This window comes from Anthonomus grandis, chromosome 22 (assembly GCF_022605725.1).
Source record: "Anthonomus grandis grandis chromosome 22, icAntGran1.3, whole genome shotgun sequence".
Taxonomy (NCBI): domain Eukaryota; kingdom Metazoa; phylum Arthropoda; class Insecta; order Coleoptera; family Curculionidae; genus Anthonomus; species Anthonomus grandis.
Window position 1 is genome coordinate 37,502,142 of NC_065567.1, and position 25,838 is coordinate 37,527,979.

Below are 25,838 nucleotides of genomic sequence, written 5' to 3' on the forward strand. Positions count from 1 at the left end.
CAATCAGGTGCCATGTGTACCATATTTGGACACAGCTTTTTTAAACTAAAAAAAGCAAAAATTACATAAATTTTTACACATGCGTTCGTTTTGATGCACACAGACACTGTTTTTAATAAAAAAGTTACGTGGCTCGTAGGACCCGGTAATTTTTTTTTTAATTGGGACTGGCAGTTAACGTGTTAATATACCTCATATAATTTATATGAGTTTCACCTAGATAGCACTTCAACTGCTCTACTACATATCACTGATCTTCGTCTAGCTTGGGATAGAGGTCAGTCTCGTTATCATGTGCTTCTGGATTATAGTAAAACTTTTGATACAATAAATTATGGTAAATCTTAAGAACGAAACTTAAATATTTTAATTTAAACCAACCCGTATTATCGTTAATTATTTAAGTATTATATACAATGATAATCATTTGGACAATGAAATGACAGAAACTGGTAATTAAGTTAGATATATAAAATATAAAGAAAGAAAAACACAGGTAAGGTTAAGAATTGACATAGTATATGTAAGTTGGGATAATATAGGTACGATTTCCTATGTCAGAAATCAAAAATGTTGGGGTATATTATCAGCGTAAGGAGAATTTCACCATTTTTATTTTAATCTCTCTTTAATTTTTCTTAAAATTTTTTCTTTTTCATTTTCAAACTTTAAGGGCAGTAAAAGTTGCTATCTTCTTTAAGCCATCCGAGAAAAAAAAAAACAAGTAAGATGAATATTGAAATTTGCCTTTCTTAAAATAAGGGGGCAGCACCTCTACTCTTCTTCCTCTTTTCTATTCTCTCTTTTTTTTTAGTTCTTTTTCCATGTGCATGGGATGTCTCAGCTTTTCAGCATATCAATCAGTAAAAAATCAGTACATTTATTATCTTCTTTAAGCATATTAAAATATTTGGCATAAAATCGTAAAAATTAATAAATTGGATATAAAATTATTGAATGATCGAAAAATGTAATAAAAAATTGTAGGTAGTTCCCACCTCCAGAAGAAGATATGAAGACATAAAAAAATTGAATTTATTTTAGTTAAAAATTTGTCCGTTATACTAAATGGACCACACTATATGTAGTCATCTCCATAAGATTAGTATGCTATATGCAGAAATGTATGACGCGTACAATTGTTTATTCAAAGATTATTCATGAATTTGTTTAGCGAAAAACTACATTGCATGCGGTAACCCAGCTTTATTATATTTGAATAACAATAGAAAAAGTGCCGAAAATGTCACACAAGTGCATGTTAAGTCAATAGATAGTGCAACTATAAGAAAATTTTGAACAAAACGCCATTAGTTTCCTATTTCGTCAAGTAGCAACGCAAGTATTTGGAAATAATTGCGCAAGAAATTTGAGAAATGGCTCGGGAAAAGTTATGGAACGAAGTCTGGCAGCCTTAATACATGTATTATTTTAGCATATCTTTGATTATTTATTGTTTCATGCAGGTAATTATTATTACTACGTAGAATTTCTTTATAACTGGTTAATTTCCTATATCAAATAATTTTTCATTTTATTTTTTTTAGATTTGCTTATCTTTCAATGTGGTAAGATAATATAATTTATTTAAAAAAGTAAGCAAAAATTCCGCATATTTTTTATTTCGCTTTTTTTAATTTTCATTGTTTTTATTATAACTTATATATTTGTATAAGTTAAAATACTTATATTTTTTGTCCTTTTTGCTAAGCCTTTCAAGTATGCAAATTTTCCCATTTTTGTTTCACCAATTTTCTGAAAATAGGATCGCCATACATTATTGTGGGCGAAACCAGAACTAGGCGGAGTCAGGTGTGTGGTGTATTACAATTGTATAATATTTGCATAAGATAATTGATGCTTCGAAGTACCAAAAGCACTTGATGCCGTTTTATTAGTTTTGCATTATTGATAAGGCAATGGTTATTATTGACGTTCTTGTATTATTTTAAAGCATATTTATTGCAAAGTAATATTTACAAATACACAAATGCATAACTTTTATGGGCACAACAGTTATATATCTTGTTTTTTTAAGTGAATGCTAGTAAATTATATTCATTTGATCCAGTTTCCCTACTTCACATAATTTATTATAAATTAAACTAATTTCGACCTGTTATATGATTTTTTTGAAGAGTTTAAGTAGCAAAAAATGCCTAATTATTTTATTATTAATAGTTGATAATAGAAAACTTTTAATAATTAATTTTTTTATTTTATCTAAAACTCGCTCCAAAGAGTCGCTCCAAAAGCTCGATTGTTTTAACATTACCAGTTTACAAAGCTGCAAAATAAAATGTGTATTAGCCTTATTAGCCTACATAGCCTACGTTCATGAAGATTCGCGGAATATTAATGTAGAACTAGAAATAATATAGAACGTATAATAAAACTCAAGTAAATTGCGGTGATATTCAGGAATTTTATATAAAAATTATATGATTTAGATTTTAGCAGGTAGGTGAGCAAAGTAGTGTGCAATACCTAAAGACCAATGTGTTTTCTTCTTTCATTTTTCTGAAACATGTCCTGAAGATACAGTCATTAACCCTAGATCAATTTTGAAAATCCATTGCAAACATATCAAGATATATCTCAATATACTTTTCTCAAGAATAAAGAGTCTTGCGAAAATGGCAGTTGCCACGTCGCAGTCGCACTCAATTAGTGAAAGCTAGAACTGAGATTTTCTCAAATGCCTTAGCACCTATCCTTAAAGCAAATTAATCGGATGCAACCCTACCTCTAAAATTAGGTACCATGTTCAAACTAATCTATTGTCTTTGTGAAACCAAGAAATTTATTGTTTATGCTGTAATGGCGTAGTTTTGTGAATTTTATTGCTAAGTAAACTTGGTGAATTTGACATTTAAAGTGATCTTGGTATTGCAAATAATAAATAGTTATTTAACATATGTCTATTTCCGTAACATTAGTAAATAATTTGTTATGGTGTTCTCTAATTGACATTAAAATACAGTGTGAAAGGTGCTAAAACTAGAATATGATCAACATCATTATTAATATAGATGAGAACGAGTGGCGACCAACTATGATTTTTACAGAACCCCACACTTTATCACAAAATTTTAGGACTAACAAAAAAGACGAAATTCCACCATCTGAAGACAGACAAGCCGTGAAAGTGTTATGTTTATCCTTTGGAATAAAAAATCCCTATTTCATATCAATCATAACAACTGAAAAGGAATATCTAAGAATATTGCATTTGCAATAGTTTTTCTAGCATGCTCTCGAAATTCTACATTAAATGGTGGGTTATTATTTTTTACAGTTTCGTATATTTAATGTGTCCAAAACTAATGATGCATGTATCTCGAGAAATCAGACAGAGAGAAACGGTTAAATGGGAAGAGTGTTAGGCAACTCTCAACAGCTTCTGAGATTACAAGAAATGACAGCAAAAAATCACTTAAGATGTTGATGAATTCTAAAACTGAATAAAGAATATAAGAGAGCTGGCTCAGTTAAGGAATATATGAGTAGGTAAGAGTAGCGATGAGCCAAAAAGAGCTAAATATTTATATCTACTAACAGTTATGGCAAAATAGGGGTAATTATAAACAATAATCAATGTGAATGGAAGTTGAGCAATGTAATGTGATGTATTTTTTTGCTAATTTGACGTGGTAAACAGAAAAGGAAAATTGAGTATAATTACAGCTGAGTTTTAACTAATTTACTTCTTGGAGCATCTAAAAATTTCGTGTACTATGTGTGATGTTGTGTACTAGTAAGTTGGTTCAAGAATTTGCCTAAGAGTGGGTTTTACTACTTTTTTTATATTTTGTAAGATTTTCTCAGGATTTTTATATCTCTGAGTTAGACAAAACCTCATGTATGATTGGAATTCAGTTCTCTTTTTCGTATTACATTCATCAGATTTTTCATTTTCTTGTAATCTGGATCAGACTCTTAAACTTCAGTATCATCATTTTCGTTATGGTATGAACGAGTCTTTTGAATATTTTGGTATTTGCCATATATTATGGCGGTCATCAGCAATGGTATCTAAAATATATTTGTAGACGGTTGCTATACCCTTAAAATTATATTAATAGAAGTTGATGCAGTTGCTTTTCGAGTTAAATTTAACTACAAGCCCTATAGATAAACAAAACTATAATGGCCTTAAACTGTCCCCCGGAAATACCGCCTTTGACAAATGTAAATAAAATCAGTCCCAATGCCATCATGTCATCCGGAGATTCAGACATTTTTAATTTTATGCTCCTCCTTCGTCGGATTTCTTGGAAGAAACACAAATGTCAGTCGACTTTCTGTATTTTAAGAATGTTCACAAGAATTTAACCCCAGGGAGGCATTTTATAGCCTTAGCACATCTATAAAATACTTCTTCATAATACGTACCCTTGTCTTAAATATGGGGACAGAAAAATGGGTTTGTAGTAGAAAAAAATGTTTTTTAGTATTTTGTTATTATATATCTCAATTTGTCATGATGAAAGAAACCGAAATAAATTAAAAAAAAAAGTTTTTGTCACAACCTCTAAACATATTATCAACCAGTAAAAAAACTCAAATAAAGCATGAAGTAAACTTGCTATATAAATAGATACATCAAATGAAAGCTCATGCAGCTTCTCGTTCATCTATCATACATTTTCTGAAAAACATATGTAGCTAGTATTTTTTTAAAATCATAATATAACAAATTTTGGTATTTTAGTTAAACTGGCAGATATTTTTGCAACCCATCAGGAACTATATACACCGTTTTGCATAGACTAATAAAGATATTATAACAATCTCCTAAAGTGGTGGAAGAATATAAACAGAATCTTGGTATGGAACTAAGACTAGATATTCTCTTCAATTTTTATTAAATTTCATAATCACAGCTATTATGATTTTTTTTAACAAAAACTGCAAAACTTTCTTCGGTTCCTTTTTCAGACGGGTTTAGTTAAATACTTTAAAGGATTGGGGTTTATGACCTAATAATATTTCTTTCAAATATTTGGCTCAAAAATGCCGTTTCGTCAGGACCTTTAGAGAAGCTTTGCGCAAAAGTTACAAAACGGCAAACTAAAATTCACACTTCTGTATAATTTACAACCCCCGCATCATTTATGGATTCGACTCAACCCATTACTTTTATGAATTTGGGTAGCATTTTACTTTCTAAATTATAAACTTTTTGTGGTTCGACCTTCATATATAAATTGAAACAAATTGTAATATTATGTTTTATACTAAACAGTTTTTACTTACAATCTCTTTTAAACAATATCGATTAGTTACTAGAATAACTTAAATACTAATAATAAAATACTAAACCTTGCCAATTCCTGCAAACAAAGAATCGTGTTCATTTAAGTTATGCTTCATTTTTGTACAATTAGGCATATTTCTGCAGTTAAAGTAAGACTATTTTTTACTTATAACTATGCATCCTAAAATTTACATCCTTTATCGTTATTTTGAATTATAGATACATTTATGCCGCTAATTTAAAAAAGAAATTAAGGGCTTGTACTTTTTTGGACGGTCTATACATTTTTTTACTTTAGATATACGTTTAAGGGGGTGAATAATGTTCAAATAGGTAAATAATGCTTACAGTTTTTATGGCCAAAATTTTCTATTTTTTCTAGATATGACTTTGATGTTTTTTTAGATATGACTTTGATGTTTATTTAAACTAAGATAAAAGTTGCATTTTAGTCTTGGCATATTTGTTATCCATATAAACGCATTAAATTGAAAGAAGATTTAAAGAAATCTAAAATTTTAATAAGAATTTAAAACCGGTGAATACTTTAAGCAAATCGAAAATATTTAATTGTTTTTTTTTCTAGGAATGCGTTAGATTAATTTAAAATTTGTAGTATATTACAGAAATACTTAGACTTTCTACCTGATGTGGACTTCGAATAAGGAATTTCTATTATCATTTAAATTAGGTATTTCATTATGTTAATCGAAAATTAATAATTATTATACCTTTGATAAAGGTTGGTCTACCGAAAACGTACCACATCTGTAACAAGAATTGTTTTTTTTTAATTAACATTTTTGATCCGACAACAACAGAAACAAAACTATCGGACAAAAGTACAGAAACTTTTAAAACTTAGGGTGTATTTAAATATACAGAGAGTATGCAGTTCTACACATAACGAAAATCAACAATATTTTTAAAGATTTTATTCGGGTAAAGTAATAAACTATATAACGAAAGCCAAAGATTTTATTTAAATAAACAAAATACTCTAGGGAAAAAACTAAAAACTAAACTAAACCAAATTTTTTTACTAAATACCTATTTCAACATAATACTTATTTCTAAACTAATAAAACTAATAGTGGGTAGCGCATCCCGTATTGGCAATAACCTCGCAAAATCGGTTAGACATGGATTCCAAATAATTCATACCTAATGCTTTCTTCTCCAATACAGTTCCAGGATTCTTGCAAAACTTTTATTAGATCATTTTTATTGCTGATTTCATGTTGTGTTATACGGCGGTCTAGTTCCTCTCAGAGGTTTTCAATAGGATGTTGTGCAGTGTAGGGACTTTGTGCAGGAAAGTACATAACGCTAATCTTTTCTCATAAAAACCATTCTTGAATTACCTTTGATTTATGTTTAGGGTCGTTATCGTGCTAATATATATCCAGGTCGTCAATGGTAAATAATCCTCAGCAAATGGTAGCAATACATTTCTCTGAGTATCTAAATATACAAATCGATCCATAATACCTTCAATTACACGTTGGACCAATATAATCCAATGGCGTACCCAAAAGAATAACACCATATCATGCAGAATTGACCACTATGCTTTACAGTAGGCTTTGTATACTTTAGATCAAATCTTTTGCTTTTTGGGCTATGTACCCGCGATATTCCAGCAGACTCAAATTAACTAAATTTACTTTCATCAGTAAAAAGAACTTTTCTAGTTGTTTGTTGTCTAATGCAAATATTTTTTCGCAAAATTGAGTCGGGCCTTCTGGTTCTTCCGGCTCATTAGTGGCTCTACCACTAAATAATCCTGCTTCCCTTAGACTTCTTTGTATGGTCTTAGAACTAACATTAACACCAGACAATTCATTTAAAATTTTATTTGCCGATTTGCGGGGATCAGACTGGGCATTTTTTTATGATCATTTCAATTTTTTTGGTTGTTTTTCTTAGATTGCCACTTTTTTAAAAGTCCTTTAACGATTTTCGTGTTTTAAAATTATAAATTGTCTTGCTTACAACAAATTTATGCAAAATAAGCATTTTGCTTATGTTCACTTGTCGTACACCACTCTTCACGTGCATCAACTACGAAGATCTTCCGACAAATATCTTCCCCGAGATAAATTCACTAAAAAACTATTAACAGATCTCACGTAAAGCGAAATAGATACTAAATTTGGGTAATTCTTATGTTAGTTTCTCTATTTATGTCCAACCTAAAATATTTACATTCATACTATAAATAAACAATTGCTGAAAGGAATATGAAACGTGATGAAAAAAAATGCCGTTCTTAAGAGCTTTTTTAGGAAATAGTAATTTAAATACTGAAGGTTTTTACAATGTAAGAAATTTTAAGAAGTTTCTCTACTTTTGTCCGATAGTGTATACGATGAAATAATTTCCAAAAACCAGTATTATACAGGATGTCAATTTAAAAACTTTCCACCCTTAATATCTTTTTTGCAGTTAAAAATGTGACACGTAAATTTCATTTGTAAGGGGGTTACTTTAAATGAATATTTCGATATTTTGATAAGCAGATGTCATTCTTAGAATCTTAATGAGAAATGGGGTCAAGTGGCACATCGTTTTAAAGGGCGTTCAATTCTCTTTTTTTGTGTTATCCTAATTTGTTTCTTTTTTAGAGGTTTTCGAATAATCGCGTTTCAAAGTTGCAGAATTAAACTTGCCTACATTAAGATTTTAGTTTACAGGTTAGTGTTTACGAGTACAGTAGTTTTAAGAGTACGTACATCATTAAAATCGTTGAATAATAGGAAGAAAATCTAGTTTAAAGAATTGACTATTTATTGATTATTTTACATCGGCAAAATTTTTATTTGCAGAAGAGAAATTTATTCTATAAAACGCATGGGATCACTTAACGCACTATCTTATTAATTGTTGAAAATGTTGTCCATTTTCCTGTAAGTAATAATAAAGTCTGCTTTCCAATTCCTCCCTAAGACTTCGGAAAACTTCGTGAGGAATTGACTAGTATTCTGCTGTAATTCGCCTTTTAAGATTAGCAATATCAGGAGATTGTGTTTTATAAACATTGGACTTAAGATGTCCCCACAGAAAGAAGTTTAAGGGTATTAAATCCAGCGAGCTTGGAGGCCATTCAATTGATTCCCTTCTGCCAATCCATTTATTTGGGAATCTCTCGTTCAACCACTGTCGGACCGCAAGAAAATAATGAGGTGGAGCATCGTCCTACTGGAATATTAACAAATCTTCATGTAAAACTGATTTATTCTCGGTACCAATTTGAGTTTCTAGCTCATGGGTAAGGATCAATGGTTTTTTCAAGCATATTAAGGAACATATTACCAAGTTTATTTCAATATTATCACATATTGTCAAGTTTAGTTCAATAAATAAATGACCAATATTTGGGCTGGCATGTCCAGGAATACCAGCCCAAACATTATTTTTTTAGGAATATTGTATATTTTCTACTCCAAAAACATGTGGTGTTTCGTCACTCCATTATCAACAATTTTGTTTGTTAACATTTCAATTAAAAAAAAAGAACATACATCGCTGAAACAGATATATTTGCCAGAATATTAGGGCTGGCGTTGACTTTATGAATTCTCAAAACTTTTCTCTTCTATCAAAATCATCGTCATAGAGTTCTTGAAATATTTGAATTTTTATCTAAATGGAATTTATGGCATTTTCAGTGCGTTGCTACTATGTCATATGATATGCCTATCTGCTACTGTCCGTAAGGAGCTAATATGCTCTGCAATAAATAAACCCAAGACCTTAATTTGAGACCCTTTATTCTTCACTTATGGTTTTTTTTCTATTACTCGCCGAACCAGCTTCGAAGAACTTCGTGACCAAATTCAGTCCATATCTGTGACTTACTTAACGGTTTCGATTTCTTTCATTGAAAACCAATGCCGTCCTTCGTGCGTACTTCGCAACCTCTCCATGAATAAAAATAATTTCAGTTCTTTATCACTGAACAGCCCAACAAGCAAATAAAAATAATATTACTATTTTGGCTACATCTTTTAAATTTCTTCCTTAAAGTTGCTGACACCGCTGAAGAGAAAATTCAACGTCGTTTAAAAGGATGTACTACTTGACCCCTATTCCCATTTATGATTCTAAGAATGACCTCTACCCATCCTAGAGAGTTGAAACAAGAAGGCTAAAAATATTCTTTTACAGTGTCCCTATATTAAATTTGACGGATAAATAGATTTGCTATATTTTTACGATTTTTCATATTCTTAACTTCAAGAAAGATATTAAGGGTAGAAAGTTTTGAAATGCCACACAGGTTCTATCTTATGATGAACCTGTGTAAACGGTTCTCTATAATCGAGGCATGGTCCTATTTATCATGTATTTGGTAGGTTGTACAACATATGTATATTATTATGCTACAATATTGTATATGATTATTTATTTACCTTCATGATAAATAAATTTGTTTTGAATTTGAATTTGAATTTTGAATTTGAAATAGACACGTTATATAGAATTAGCATCGACAAAAAGCGAAACGCTTCGGGATGCTCTGTAAATAGAGAAGCAGGAAAAAGGTAGCATCTGCCTTGACGAAGCCAATAAGAGAAACATGTATTACCACACTTGTCTTTTCTGCTTCCCTATTTGTGAAGTATCCCAAAGATCCTAACTATTGAGTTATACTCAAATATAGGTAAATTATACTCATTAATTGAGACTGGTATATAAATAGAACAGGTACATATTATATTGTTCTAATAAGTATTGACCTATATCATAAACTTTATGCAATTTGGTTCGTAATGAGTAAGCCGAGCAGAATAAGACTGCTTTTATATCCCCATTGTATATTTTTATAGTTTCTTACAATAGAACCAAAATATATTTTACGAAAAAAACTTGCAATATAAAAGCATAAGTTTTTGATGGATTATCTATCTTTCTTTTCTTATATATAATATAGAATGTATAATATAGTTATCATGTTATATTATCATATGATTAATAAGTATATCGAAAACTTGAACTAATTTTTCATTTGGAGAGTTAAATGGTGAAAAAAAGGCCTTTTCTTTGATATGGCGCTGATTTTTTTTACATCGAACCCTTTCTTTTGCATCCTTTTCAAGACGGCTTATTCAAATACTGTAAAAAGATTAAGGTTTATAACCTAATAATACTTCTTCCAAATATTTAGCTTAACGTACAATAAATGTATACATAATCTTTAGAAAGTCGCCATTTTATAGGGGTGTTAAGATCCTTTGGAAATTGTTTCCGCTAAAAATTACAATAGAGTAAACTGAAGTTCACACTTCTGTATAATTTACAACCCTCGTATTATTTTTTCCCATTACTTTTAAGAACTTACCTGACATTTCGAAATTGAAATATATAGACTGAGTGCAATATGCTTATGCACTATGAACACTTTGTTCTTTTTTTGGTGCTTACGTATATATATAGTGGAGATATGAGAGGTCTCACTAATGTGATTTTAGTACTACCTAAATTAGGTAAGGTTTTGAATCTAGTGTTATTGGGAGAAGTAATTTAGTTAATTTGGGTTACCTCGTCTAAAATTGTTTGTACTTTAAAATCATTAAGCACACTAAGTATAAGTTGGTATTTTTGTAAAAAACAATAATATTAAATAAATTTATTGCCCTTACTTTTGAAATTCAATTAATTAATTCCAGTTTTTTATTTGTTGTTGATATTTACAAACAATACGGCTTTTAGTTTTCTTTTCAATACATTTAGGTCTTGGAAAAATAAATTCCTCATGCTAATCCATCTGGTGCCATATCCCTAGACAGGATGTTCGATTATTTTAATCATTAAGATCAAGGATGATCATTTCCAAGTTGCTTGGCATTAGTGACTTCAATATAAATTAACATCGTTTTGAAAATATTTACTGTAGACATTTAAAAAAAATCTTTGACATTTTAAATCCACGCAAAATAGTTTTTAAAATATTTTATAATATTTAATTTAATTAAGAAAAATGCAGTTTTAAAAATGATAAAAAGTTAATATTTTTTAAAATCTGTTAGTGAGCAGTTATTTTCTTTTTTATTTATTGCCATGTAACTACGGACATTCAGCTTGTGTCCTTCGAAGGATAAAGGGAGTTAGGTTTATTTAAGGTCTGATAAATATAATATTGTTTTTTTTTAATATTAGTTTTCAATTAGTTATTTCGTTCATTTCTATAGAGTGTTTCAATAAGGGTGGCGAAGTACCATATCTCAGTAATATATAATGTAAGATCTATGGGGAAAAATCGACACACTGGCCAAGAGCAATTACTTAAAATGTCTTTTAAGTTCCTAACTCTACCTCTACGCTTCTAGCCCCTAGAATGGTCAAGAAAAAGAGGCAGTTTCTCGAAAAATATCCCATAAAAATTATAAAATTATATTACGTTGATAAGTTCATTACAATTGTATATACATCTTTTGAGTCAAATACTTTTTGTTATAAAATATCAAATTAGGAGAGGAGACGAGCAAAAAAGTCTATTGATAAAATTGTCCTTAATTTCAATTTACCCCATTTACTGAATTTGATAAACTTAGTCTTATTTAAGCATAATGATAATTTCTACTTTTTTGCTTTGAAGACTCATGTACTGCAGCAGTAAAACATTACTACCTTATTCGGAGTCGGGAAGATATTCACGATTGGCCAGTTCTTTCCTGGATGCAAAAATACTCATACTTTCACATGAACAAAAGCACAGCTATTAATCACGGGCAAAGTCTTAAGTTAAAGGGAGAACGACAATGCTATACCGATTTCCTAATTAGCTGGAAGGGAAAATGTATTTTACTTATTAAACTTTTTAACTTGTAACTTAGATTGGTTATTGCAAGTTAGTACATTGGCACCTATGATTTCTCCACCTATATTAGAGAATTTATTTTCTTTGAATGTACGATATGATTACAATCATGTTCTGCAACCAATGGTCAACGTAGGAAAAGTACCTCCGGCCATACTCGGAGCTTAAGTATACACTCTCCTGATAATCTTATGTAGACCTAAAAAAGGTCGTATTCCATATATATTTTCTGTTAATATATGAGTCGGATTTATTAAAGCTCGATTGATTTTCAGTCAGAAATGTTACCTCCAGATTTGTCGTAATTTTCATTAAGGATTAATACTTTTCTATTGGTCTTGCCTCTCTCCCTATCTAAGTTTAGAGTATTATTTTATTTCGAAAGTGGCTTAAAACCTATATTATTCTGTATATTACCAGATAGGATTTCATATTTTAGGTAATAGATTGCTTATGCATGTAGCACATTAACTAGTGCGCTTTATCGATTTTTTTTACTCTCACTTTTTCCACTATTATTTTATATTGTTATTATCTGAACAGTTTATCGATTGTATTGAACTTTTTTTTGCGTGAATTAATTTTAACAATTTTAAGACGTTGAATTTCAGTCTTGTTATTAAGACTAACAGTGGAAGTGAGTTTTCCATAAATGTGGACTAATGTCCCAGTGACCTAGTAATTATTTTTCTATTTCTTATCAATTTTTTTATTAAAAATCTGTTTTAATTTTGTTTCAGGTAGCTTTTCTCATAATCAAATTCGCCATGTACTCAAGTGAACAAGATTCTCATGGCCTGCTTACACTCCACTACGGCAAACATCATGCTACGATCGTCGATGAGGTAAAGACCTGTTTTGCATCAGAAAACTACGCTGACCTCACTTTCATCTGTGATGACAAAAGCACCCTTAGTGCCCATAAGCTTGTTATGGCCACCGCCAGCCCGTTAGTGCGTCAAATCCTTGGAGAGAGCGTGCACGCATATGGACCAAGCGTGGTGCTATTGCCAGGGATTAAGAGTTGCCATCTAAGACACCTCCTAGACTTCTTATATAATGGGCAAGCATGTATTAAGGTATGATTATTATAAGTTATATGACAATATTGCATGTTTCTTAATTGGTTAATTTAAATCTTGCATAGATTCATACGTATAAATTTGTTAGAGTAAAAACTTAAAGGCGGAATTTGTCTGTGCTTATTAGATTTGTTAGCCTAACACAACCGAAAAGCCAGTAAAAAAGAAATGAGAATCATTAGGTAGTTCAAATAAACATTTGTGTCCTCAGGTCTATAAGCTCCAAATGTGGAAGAATCTTGAGAAAACTACTTGCTTGATACATTTTGAAAATACATGTTTTTATCGGTGGTAGGCAATGTTGCAAACAGTCGCTAATTGTCGTATTGCATTGTCTTAACATAAGTGATGGCCTTTCAAAAAATCTTAATAATACTATCATTCGAAAGAGGCTACGGTTAGGAAAAAAGACAACACCGGACAAAACTGCAGAATTTCTCATAATTTATGTACGGGTCAACTCAGGTCTTGAGTGTGCAAATTAATGAATTACCCTGGAATAAAAAATCTAAGTCACAACTTAAAGATCGAACGATAGTGTTTTTTCTACTCCTCTGCAAAATAGAGTTCAAGCCAAATTGAACGTAGCGAGGCGAGAAAGCACTGGCAGTAATATCTCTCTTTAACTTAGGGCTTTGCTTTACCAGGCGTATTGCACAAAAAACCACATGGCGGCATTCAAATTAGAAAAACATCATCAAAGGCGTAGAGTATCCAAAACCAAATCTGATCTATCCCATACCCTATGAGTGTGGTCTGCGAGATCCGTCAAAAGAAATTGTAAGAGGGTAATGAGCATCGGAAAAAGACATTAAAAAAGGAGAAGCCTGCGTAAATCGAGAATAGCAAGACACGCTTGGACCATATCTATGGGACTGCCATGAAGCAATACGGGAGAAAATGGAAGTTTAGCATTTGGTAGAATTCAGAAGTTTTTAACTAATCAAGTGTGTAGATCGATATGACGATTACTGCTAGAAGGTTGCTGTAAAATATACCGGAGAACAGTAACGGTTGACTTAAATTATACATTATTACACATCGAGAGTACATCAGCATGGAGAATGGAGTTGGTCTTTATAATATATCGGTTGAAGATACTTGTTGTCTCTTATACGTTTTTCTTTGACTATAAACATGGCTGATTCCTGTATCATGTGCGTTTATTCAGTGTTTAATTAAAGGCATAACTGAAATTGTTTTGTTAGAAAACTTCGTTATTTTAGTCAGAGATACTCTTATTCTTAAGTTACATTAAATATAAATAGAACTGTAGCTGCACAGATGTGTTTGACCAGAAATGGTATTACAAGAAGAAATATTTTAATACTACTCGCTTCTTATTGTTTTTTTTTTTAAACGATGACGTCAGAATACTGGACTACTGTGATTTTTAATACAAAAAAAGTGTTATTAAGCTGAATTTGGCTGCCTCATTTGATATGTCCTGTCAGCAGAAGAATTTTTTTTCTAATACAGTTTCCTCATCTTATTTTATAGTCTAAATGCGATTCTAAAATTTTTTCCACCAATTTACATTAAATTACACATTTAGTCTATTATTGCAAGCAACACACGTGTGGATGAAAATTAATCATTTGATTTTAGCACAGACGTTATATTAATCACACATAGATGCAGATACCAAATCTCTGGTTTCTGCTATCTTTATTATGACGCCTATCACTCCAGCAAACACCGTTAGGAAGGAAATAGTTGAAGAGCATCTTTCCTCTTCACATTTTGGCTGAACATAAATCAGGATTTCTAAAAAAAAATTTAAATGAGTTTTTGCACGAAAATTCCAATTGTTCAATCAAATTGTCACCTTATATGAAACTTAAATCTGCGATCTGCTTAAATATAAGATGCTAAAGTTTCATTAATATCGTTTTAAAGCCGTCGGTCGAAATCATCATAGCACCTATTTTTACACTTTTTCACGATTGTTTTTATTTCCTCAGATGAAAATTTGAAAAAATAAACCTACTCATATTATATCGTAAAATTAAGAGTTATCTATATAATTTAAAGTGTAATTTACATGTCTAGCCAACCAGTGTCGAGGAGCAAATTTAGGTTTGTCAACAATTGTATGATAGCAAATATTTTCTGATTACTTAACCATTACTCCGGTTGTAATCGGTGTATGCATTTAAATGTTTGCACAGACATTACGTAGGAATACACAGCACCACTTTCTAAAGCTAACAACGATGATTGTTTCTAAGATTAGAAATTGGATGTTGAATTGGGATTGGCAAAATTCATAAATACTTGAGACTACTACTATTGAGATGTATGTTTTTGCTTATTGAAAAAAAATGTATTCTTACATTCCTTAAGTGAAACCCTGAAGGGATTTTCATTAAATGGGAGATTTTTTGTTCCAATTTTTTCAACCGCCTGTAAACTATATACTAAAAGTTCCATGATGAGTCCATGTGAATTTTCAACATTTTTAATGTTATGTTCCTACATGCAAACTCTTCTGTTTTCTTTCGTTTAATTACTAGGGTATCTCTAATTTCATTTTGGTTTACTCCGTTTCCGTCAGCTTCTGTTTGAGCAGTTAGACCATTTTTTTTGCTAAAAAATTAATAAGTAAGGCAAATTTGGCTTTTATGTTAAAGCCCCAAATGTAACTCCAAAGAATCATATCTTCCAAGTCATCATATATCTCCTCATTGCCAGTTGTTTTTCGGTGGGGGAAGAATATCTGCTCCTGTGAGAATATTCTCAACTTTGTACTTCTCGGTTTCTCTGGATTAATCATTTAAGAATTTTTTGAAATATTCTTTATCTTTTCGAAGGCTATATCCTCTGAATACATAATTTTTTATTTCTAAAATATACTTTTCTTTCCATTACTTTACTAGAGCGGAGAACTGCTTCATACTTTTATTAAATAATAGCCATTACATTTCGGTTCTTTTTTGGGTGTCATAATATAATACGCTCGTAACATAAGCTATTTATATATTCAATAATATTTTTTTTATAGTCGAACGAACTCGAGAACATCCAAGAGCTATTCGAGTTGCTTCAAATCAGATCGGACGTATGGCGGCAGTCTTCAAGCTCTGAAGAGGCCAAAAGTCAATCCGACGATGGTGGAAGTAGCTGGGAACGCGATAACGATCCATCTGATACCATCCATATTAAACGTGAAACTGATGATGATAATGACGATGAAAAAGAAGAGGGGGAAATTAAGGATGACGAAGATGACCAAATTGGTGAATCCTCTTCTCAAGACCAAAACTCTGAATCACCGAACCCTGTCAACCTGTCCATTGGTACAAAAGATTCTAAACAGGACGATAATTTGCCACCTAAAGATAAATTTTCAGAGGTAATGGTTTTTATGTATAAAAATAAACTGTGAGTGAATGAAATAATTGTTACTTCTATTGCTTAAAAGCTATAAGCTTGACTTCATATTTGACGTTGATGACATATTTTAAAGTAATTATAATTTTTCTGCAAAACTATTAGCAAATCCTTGCTTAATGACATTTTTTAGTCACTTTATTTTTCGAAGGTAAAGCACTTTTACTTCAACTCAATTTTATTTAAATTTCAGGATTGTGAACCAAAAATTCCCGAAACATTGAAGATTGGACACACCTCAACGAAAATAGCACCTAAAGTGCATGAGCTGGCACATTTTCACCACCAACGCCTAAAACGTAAAAGTATCTATGCAGAACCACTTGATCTCAAACACCCAGAAGAGTATTCTCACATTAAGCCGCCTATAGCCGACCCGAAGCTTATATCTTTAGTTCAAAGCCCGGATAACTACGTCGTAACGCCCCATCGAAAAAGACGTCCTGGATTTCATAATTCTCCCGCACAGAATCCCCCATTTGTTCCGTTTTCAGGATCTTATATTGAAGATTCGGGGCATCACGCATCGCATAGATTTAAAACGCTGCCGCCATTATTGGCAGCTCATCACCCGCTTTCCCTATCGGCTCCTCCTTTTTTAGTGGATCGAACTCCTACCCCAGGAACTCATCCTGATCCGTCTTCAGCTTCCGAGAATGTAATGGTTAAATACCGACCACCAAGCGCTGATCAAGGGTTAGTATCTGAAGCATATCAATCATTTGAACACACATGGGGAGCATGGAGCCTATGTCAAACTCAAGTAAATCCACCGCCCAGTAGTGACGAACCTCGTGAACCCCCACCCGGATATTCCCATCCAGGAAATGAAGATAATGCGGAGACATCACAGCAGGCAACCGGAAGCAAACAAGCTCTACCCACAGTTCAAGTGCGCGAATATAGGTGTGAATATTGTGGTAAACAGTTTGGAATGTCGTGGAATTTAAAGACTCATTTGCGAGTTCATACCGGAGAAAAACCTTTTGCTTGTAGACTTTGTGTCGCGATGTTCAAACAAAAAGCGCATCTATTGAAACATTTGTGTTCTGTGCATAGGAACGTTATTTCTTCGAACGACGGGAGCTCCGGACGATATAATTGCTGTTTTTGTCCTTTATCTTTTGAATCATTACCTGAACTTATCCGACATTTATCAGGACCACATAACAACTTATTGTTAAGTAAAAATATGCACGAACTGAAATAAGTTACACATTCCATGTTAAGATGAAGTCGTACAATGAGTACCTAGAACGACTTACATCAGAATTTGTGATATGCTGGAAAGCAAATCGTTTATGTAGGTGAAGTTGGTTGGGGACCAAATTTTTGCCCTTAATCGACAGCAAGTTTTTTTTTTTAATTTGAACTTTTAGGTTAGCGATTGAACTGTGAAAACCTAATAATTTTAAGATTTCAAAAATTTTAAATTTTCTAAATTCTGTTTTTTTTTATTTGTTGAGACTATGAAATAGCCATAAATTTTGAAGAAATCCGAAAACACACTTATAACTTTTATATAGGGTAATGGTAAGAAAGATCTTTCCACAAGGACGGATTAGAGTTTAGTACAACATTTCGAGATTACCTTGCTATGCAGGTTTTATATTGATATATGCAATATCTGCTTTAGAGTAATATATTTTACAACAAGTGTGAAGTAAGCAAAATTTTACTATAATTTTGAATTCCACATATGTTATCATTAATACTTTTTAATTCATTTTTTTCCATTCATATTTGTTTAAGTAGTTTACCTTTTCTATATATCTCCATATCTCCTCATTTCTCTATATCTCCAGATAACTTAATTCATGTTTTAGAGCATGCCTGTGAGCTGGCGCCACGGTATAAAAGTGAAAACAGGACACATATTTGTTTAAATGGTTTACCTTATTTACTTCCAGTGACGTAACTGCATGTTTTCAATATGACATTTCTCAAGTGCGAAAATGAATTTTTTCGCACTGATTATGGAATGTAGCTATTCCTTTTTCAGAAAGTATACCAGAGTGCATATATTTCATAATATTCGTGTTTCAATACACAACAGTTGTTGTGTGTACACTCTTGAGATCTCGTCTGTCGTTTAATATCCAATCTATATACAGGCTGTTTTGCAACTTATCTGTAAAATTTTAACCACTCATCGATCCTTCATAAATAAATAAATAAAGGTCCAACAGAAAATGAAATACGAACAATACAATTTATAAAACCTATACTTACTAATGGGGCTATAAAATATAACTCTAAAGGCTGTTTGAAATTATCTCTATTGACTTGAATGCAAACTTAGATCACTAAAATCTAATGTTAGCCCACTAATTTAAATACTCCTAGTTCTGGTTATTTTAAGATGCCCGATGGCCACCATCATTATGATTCAGTAACGCAATTCTTTTATACTAAGTTTGCGATATTTTTGCCACATTTTTAAATATACCTATAAAAATAGATCCAGTAAATTTAGATCTAAAGACCATAAAAGCCAACCTGTTGGTTCATTTCTTTCTATTAAGGCTATCAGATAAAAGTGTCGCCATCACAGCGAAACTATTTAGCATAAGATCTTCAAGAAGGATCGCAAATAATGCCAAAAAAAATCCTTAATACTGGTGACTATCCATTTAGTTTGGCAATATGGTTAAGCGAATTAGACCATCATTAACAATTTCTTTTCGCCCACATGTTTAAAGGAAAACAATGGAAGGATTCGCAAAGAGCCCAACGTATATACAAGAGGATAACCAAACAAAATCGACTCGATATTGTTCTTGATTGACAGTCAGAACACGAGAATCACACTTGGCAGTAATTATTATTAGTTCCAAATCTGCCGTTAATACTAGTTAAAAGGAGCACTAAGAACCTACTATTCTCTGACAGTTGTCAATTGACGATCTGTGAACACAATTTACTCCCGCATATTTTTCTTTTCTTGTTAAGCAGCTTCGTATCCAACAAGCAGTTTTGCATCTATGTCCAAAATAGATGCAAAACTGCTTCGTAAGTATTGTTCTATCTTTAGGTTCCTAAATACCCATTTAAGTTTACCAAATCGTCCACAATCTAATCGTATTCTTCTGATTACTTTAGGTGTATGATTTTTTTTAGCGGACTTAAATATGGGTCCGATGGATATGTATTCTTCCAACCTCTCCATATTAATGTCATTTACATCCACAATTCTTGTTTCGGGGGTGTTAGTTTTTTATACACGGCAATTTTCTTTAAAGGGGTCAGAAAATACCTAGCCCAACTTTAGTTAGTAGAGAAGAAAAGCTATTGTTCTTTCATTAACTTGTGACTCAAGACTTAAAATTTAGACTTGTTATTGCAACTTACTGCATTGATTTCCGCAGCTAACATTACATACGAAGACTTACATTAACCTAAGTTGGCATAGCGTGTATATATCAGGTATTAACTGCCTATAACTAGAATCTATTCTACAATTATTTTTGGCCGTCTCTACTATCCACAGTATCAAATGCTGTCTAATAGTGGATAATTGCCAAAACAGACTTAGATTAATTGACAGACTGAGGAAAAGGTCTGATGTATATCCTTTCTAAATTCTATCTTGCTTGATATGCACTCATTTTAACACTTAGGGTTAATCCTCATAAACAGCTTGTAGAAGAGAGAACTATGGGGCAATAATTGTAGATGCCACTCTTGTTTTTTGTCTATGTACTGCTACAGTATCCCACATTTGCTGTTTTAAATCCATTGTAGTTGAACTCTAATTTCCATTTGATGTTTACTATAAGAAGGTGTTTGCTTTATATCACATGTTCTCTTGGGCACATTATATTTTTATGTGACAAATCAACATATCATATAATATTATATATATGTGGTTAAAATTTGTCGGGAAAGTTGTGAAACATTATGTATTCTTAAAATTCGATTGATAGGTGTAATAAATACAATATCTCCGTAAACTGACCTACTTAGAGATTCCATTACCATATCTTTTACGAATACCATTATCTTTTATGGCTACACCCTTTACACCTTAACTTATTAGTAGATAAAGAATATTTTTAAAATAATTTTCTTTAATTTGATCTAGAATCTTTTCGATTTGGCAATTTTCGTCTGTTTACGTAAAAATTGATTGCTTTATAATCTTTTCGTCCAGTCTCCTAATGATATTTTATTTATCGAAGTTGATTAAAGAAAACCCATTAGATATTAAATATTAAATCGCCCATTAAAGGAGTGATCAGTTCAACTGTTAACTGCGATGGTTTTTACTTTTATATACTAATTAAACGTAATTCCAACCAATGTGTTCAATTTGACTTTACGTACCTAAACTATGCGTGGTGTGTATAACAGATGATTCAATTGTTCGGCTGGTCCGATTCCTTGTAAAAAAAAACGTATGTAATCTGTAAAAATAACTTAGCACTTCAACGTTATATACATCACAAGTAGATAATTTATTATACAGTAACTAAAATTGCTTCAGATTGAGTTAATCCGATAGAAGTTTCGAGACATCTTGGCGCTGTGGCACCTTTTCCAGAAATAATTTAAAACTGGTTATTTTGATTTATCGAAAATTTTCACATAAAAGCGTTAGCGTTTTTAGTTATTGTATGTGAAATTTGTAAATAACCAACTTATAGTTTTTACTAGAAAACTGGATATAAAAGCGTATATTTTTTTAATATACACACCAAAGACATAAATTGTAAGAATTACAATAACTCTTTCTGTACTTTATTAACTTATCTTAATTGTTTCCAGCTTTAACTGTTTTTTTGATTAATTTTTTTTGTGCAACATGAATTTAATAAATAAAAGCTTTGGTAATTTAAATATAAATATAATAACTAATGCACTTAACTTTATTTTATTGTTAAAAATTGGGATGAAGTTAAAATGGCAATGCATTCTAGCCTTAATTGACTTCTAATTTTATTTTATACCTTTCTAAATTGCAAAATTCCAACCCATTAAAACGCCATTTTTTAATAATATTTGTTATGAACTATCTTTGAAGTTTAATTTACTTTTATCTAGTAATTAAGGAACGTTTTGGGATAACTTATTTTTGACACTTTGGAAATTGTAACAAAACTATTTCTGGAACTAGGCTTCATTATAAATACTGTGGTAAGTAAAAATAAGCTTTTGCCTAGAAGCCAATATGGTACAAATGTGGTAACTTATAATTCTTTTTATTTCGCTTTGTGAATAGATTAAAACATTTTGTAAATAGTGTAATTATAAGAAAAATAAATTTTAGTTTCTTCCGTTATTTTATTAAATACCTTAATATTTCCTATAATTCTTTTTCGTTATGAATATTTATTCTTTGGAAAAATTCCCACAAGCCAATATTAGCAATAATAGAAGAAACACCCTAAAAATCGTTGATTGGAAATTTTTTTATTATGCTTGTTAAAAGCATATGAGGCATAAAGGCACAGCAACCAGAGGCTGTCCGCAGGCAAATTTGTTATCACCTCTCATATGGAATGTGGTTCTGGATGGAAGGCTTAATGCCACTACACAATAGCTTATGCAGATGACATAGTTATTCTACAAACAAGTAAATTCGAACACTCGCTATGCGAATGTATCCTAGCGACTCTTCAAATTAATAGAAAAATGATGATCAGAATGCTTTCTATTTATTAATCCCAAAAAGACTGAGATTATAAAATACTATTCATTAGAAAGATCAAACTAAAATAAAAATAACATCTCTACCGGCACCCCAACTATCAAAATCTAAATTTTGCTTCGGAAATCAAGTGGTGTCACTTTGGTATGACATTCGATAGCAAACTAAATTGAAACTCTTGTTTCAGAAAGAGTACAGAAACGGTAATACATCTCATATGAATAGTGTAGACTTACAATTATTAGGACTTAGGGCTTCTCTTCCATGCTAATTATGAGGATCTATATAGCTATCATATGGCTTTTGTTACGGAACTTTTGTCTGGGGCCACAAAGAGATCAGGTCACAACGGCATGGCTCCACATAACGGGAGCCATAAGAGTCACACCAAGTAGAGCTTTGGAGGTTATGACTATATGTGGATATTTATGTGAAGGAGATTGTCTTGCTCCTAATAAGATCATCCGCTTTATTGAAATTAATATGAATGTAGGGTTTGGCCTGCTGGATATTAAGATGGACTCTACTACACAATCAACCTTGTTATCGAATGGCAGGTATTACTACCATCTACTTGGAGATAATTAAATGTAATTCAAGCTTTAGGGAATGCCAAGTCTTCACCAATAGAAAAATTGGCCATAACCCTGGCAACACATGAATAAATCAGCAGTAATGAAATATATAATCAGCAATAATAAAACTGTATAAATTCACACAGATTGCAGACAGAATTTTTTGCTGTCTATATCACGCCTCACGTCAGAATCTGTGCAACAAAGCCACCACACCCTTCTGGAAGCTTCCACCAAAAACAGGCTAGGAGTTAGCTGGGCACAACCACAGCAAAGATAATCGATCTGCCAATTTCATAGTCAAGAGGGCTGCCTAAACCTAGCACAGGACGTCCAATGAACATCCAAAATTAGTCCAATGGTTATCCATAGTACAAAAATTGGATATCAAATAGATAGCCAATTTTGGACATTCATTGGAATAATAGTTTAGGACATGCATGTATATTCCTATTACTGTCCTACGTTGGAAATACGATTTCTAAAAGAAGTAATAAAATAAATACTTTCGCGAAAATTGATATATGATAATGTGGGACCATACGCTTTTATAATAGACAAATATCGGATCACACTTTTATGTCGTATGTCAATGTTAAATATCATTTGAAAACTTCATTTACTTGCCGTTATATTATTGATTATGCATTGGACTTTGGCAATTTGCATTTATGCTCTCCTGTACATTTAAAGTCATTTAACTTGACTCCCCTGTACATTTTATAGAAAAAATGTAAGATAACTTTTTGAAGAGACCAATCTGGCAAACCCTTGTGCAAAGTTTCAAAAAATGTTAATAAGCGAATCTTGAATTATTCAATTAAATGTAATTGCAAAATTAGCAAATTTTCGGTTTCTTCACCAGTAAAATTAATATTATCACTGACGTGAGGAAACGTGTCAATAAATCAGTGACAGTCGATATTTGAAAACAAGTATGAATTATTCTATCGACAAAAAAGTAGCCATAATTAAGTGGCATTATGCGGGAAACAGTTTTAGAGCATTTCGTCCATTTCAACTATTAAATGTATTGTCAATAAGTTCGAGTCCAAAGGTACCGTAATAAATAATTGTAAATCTTCAACTTAGGATATCGAAAATAGAGCCGAAGAAAGAGAAAACCGAGATCTTAATATTGAGTGTGGAGGAAAACAAGATGGTTAGTACGAGGGTTCTTGGGCAAGAGGTAAATAAACATCATACAACGGTATTGCGCACTTTAAAAAAACAGAAATATTCGTATAAATTCGAAAAACATCAAGAGCTGCAGGAAGGAGATGAAGAGCGAAGAATGGCATTTTGTTTTGAAATGATGGAAAGAGCAAATAATGATAGGATTTTTTTAAGAAATATTTGTTTTACCGATGAATGTACATTTACCCTCAACAATGAACCACATGTTTAGAATTGCCGGTATTGGATCCAAGAAAATGAACATCGCTTTGTTCATACTCGGACACAATATCCCCAAAAAACAAATGTATTCGTGGGAATTATCGGAAACCATATCATTGGACCCTTTTTTATGGACTATAACCCAACAGCTGAAACCTATTTGGACTTATTTCAAAATCAAATTGCACCCGCCTTGGAAGAAGTTGTTCAGGAAGATCAAATGAACTGGTACCAAATGGATGGTTGCCCGGCCCATAATGCCCATATGGTTAGAGAGTGCTTGGAAAATGCTTTTAACGGCAATATTATTGGTCCACGGTACCGGATACTTTGGCCAGCCAGGTCACCTGATCTTTCACCGGATGACTTCTTTTTGTGGGGTCATTTAAAAAGTGTCATTTATAAAAGTGTAAAATTTGAGAATCTAAACCAGTTACAAAACGCTATTTCACACTAACACTACTTCAGATTATTACTAACACTATTTCAGATACTGCTATTGGTTTAATTAAATTCTAAGTATGATAAAATTATTTTTTTAATAATCGATCATAATAATTGTTATTGGTTTAACTTCATCGTTATATTAAATAAAAGTTTAGATAAAAAAGTAATGTTAACGTGTCCTACTTTGAATGTATGGTTGTGAGATTGATAAAATGAAAAAAAAAAACATTTCTTGTATTCGGCTGTACGTCAGATTTGACAAATTGTTTGCTGGTGGCTGATGTCTGGTTTTACCTGAACCAAAAATTTGCCAATTCTGTAATTACATTTAGTTGAATAATTCAAGATTCGCTTATTAACATTTTTTAAAACTTTCCACGAGGGTTTGCCAGATTGGTCTCATCAAAAAGTTATCTTACATTTTTTCTGTAAAATGTACAGGGAAGCCAATAATTGACCCCCTTAAAATTTACATGGGATTTCCTATGTTCCGCTCGGCGACGCATCACCTGGTATAGAAAGAAAGAAAGAAAATGTGCTATATTACGTAAGACAACAAAATCTTGTGTATAAGCATCCTAAAAACTAAAAAATTCCAAATTCACTTTAAATTTCAAATTTCAAACAAACATAACATCTAAAACACTTTACCATAAAATTTACACACATTACCAAAATTATCATAATAAAACAGATTGAGAAAAAAAAGATCTTTTTGATAAATTTCATTAAAAAATAAGTAAAGCTCAAATAAAACAGAATTTAGAGGAAGTAAATTAAATTATTTAATAGGAAACAAAACTAAAACACTAAAATGATGTCAGAGCACAGGTTAAAAGGTATCTTTTTTTTGGCCATAACCCTGGCAACACATGAATAAATCAGCAGTAATGAAATATATAATCAGCAATAATAAAACTGTATAAATTCACACAGATTGCAGACAGAATTTTTTGCTGTCTATATCACGCCTCACGTCAGAATCTGTGCAACAAAGCCACCACACCCTTCTGGAAGCTTCCACCAAAAACAGGCTAGGAGTTAGCTGGGCACAACCACAGCAAAGATAATCGATCTGCCAATTTCATAGTCAAGAGGGCTGCCTAAACCTAGCACAGGACGTCCAATGAACATCCAAAATTAGTCCAATGGTTATCCATAGTACAAAAATTGGATATCAAATAGATAGCCAATTTTGGACATTCATTGG

The 25,838-nt window shown here is 31.7% G+C and overlaps 1 protein-coding gene across 1 annotated transcript in view; it reads left to right on the forward strand.

Moving 5' to 3' along the window:
• LOC126748429 (transcription factor Ken 1) overlaps nucleotides 1-21,834 on the forward strand; it is a 68,402-nt gene extending 46,568 nt beyond the window's left edge. The window contains exons 2-4 of the mRNA XM_050457673.1: nucleotides 12,824-13,162; nucleotides 16,170-16,520; nucleotides 16,752-21,834. Coding sequence (XP_050313630.1) covers nucleotides 12,851-13,162; nucleotides 16,170-16,520; nucleotides 16,752-17,768 — 1,680 coding nt within the window. The 5' untranslated portion in view covers nucleotides 12,824-12,850 and the 3' untranslated portion in view covers nucleotides 17,769-21,834. The remainder of the gene's footprint in view (nucleotides 1-12,823; nucleotides 13,163-16,169; nucleotides 16,521-16,751) is intronic.
• Nucleotides 21,835-25,838: the final 4,004 nt, after the last annotated feature.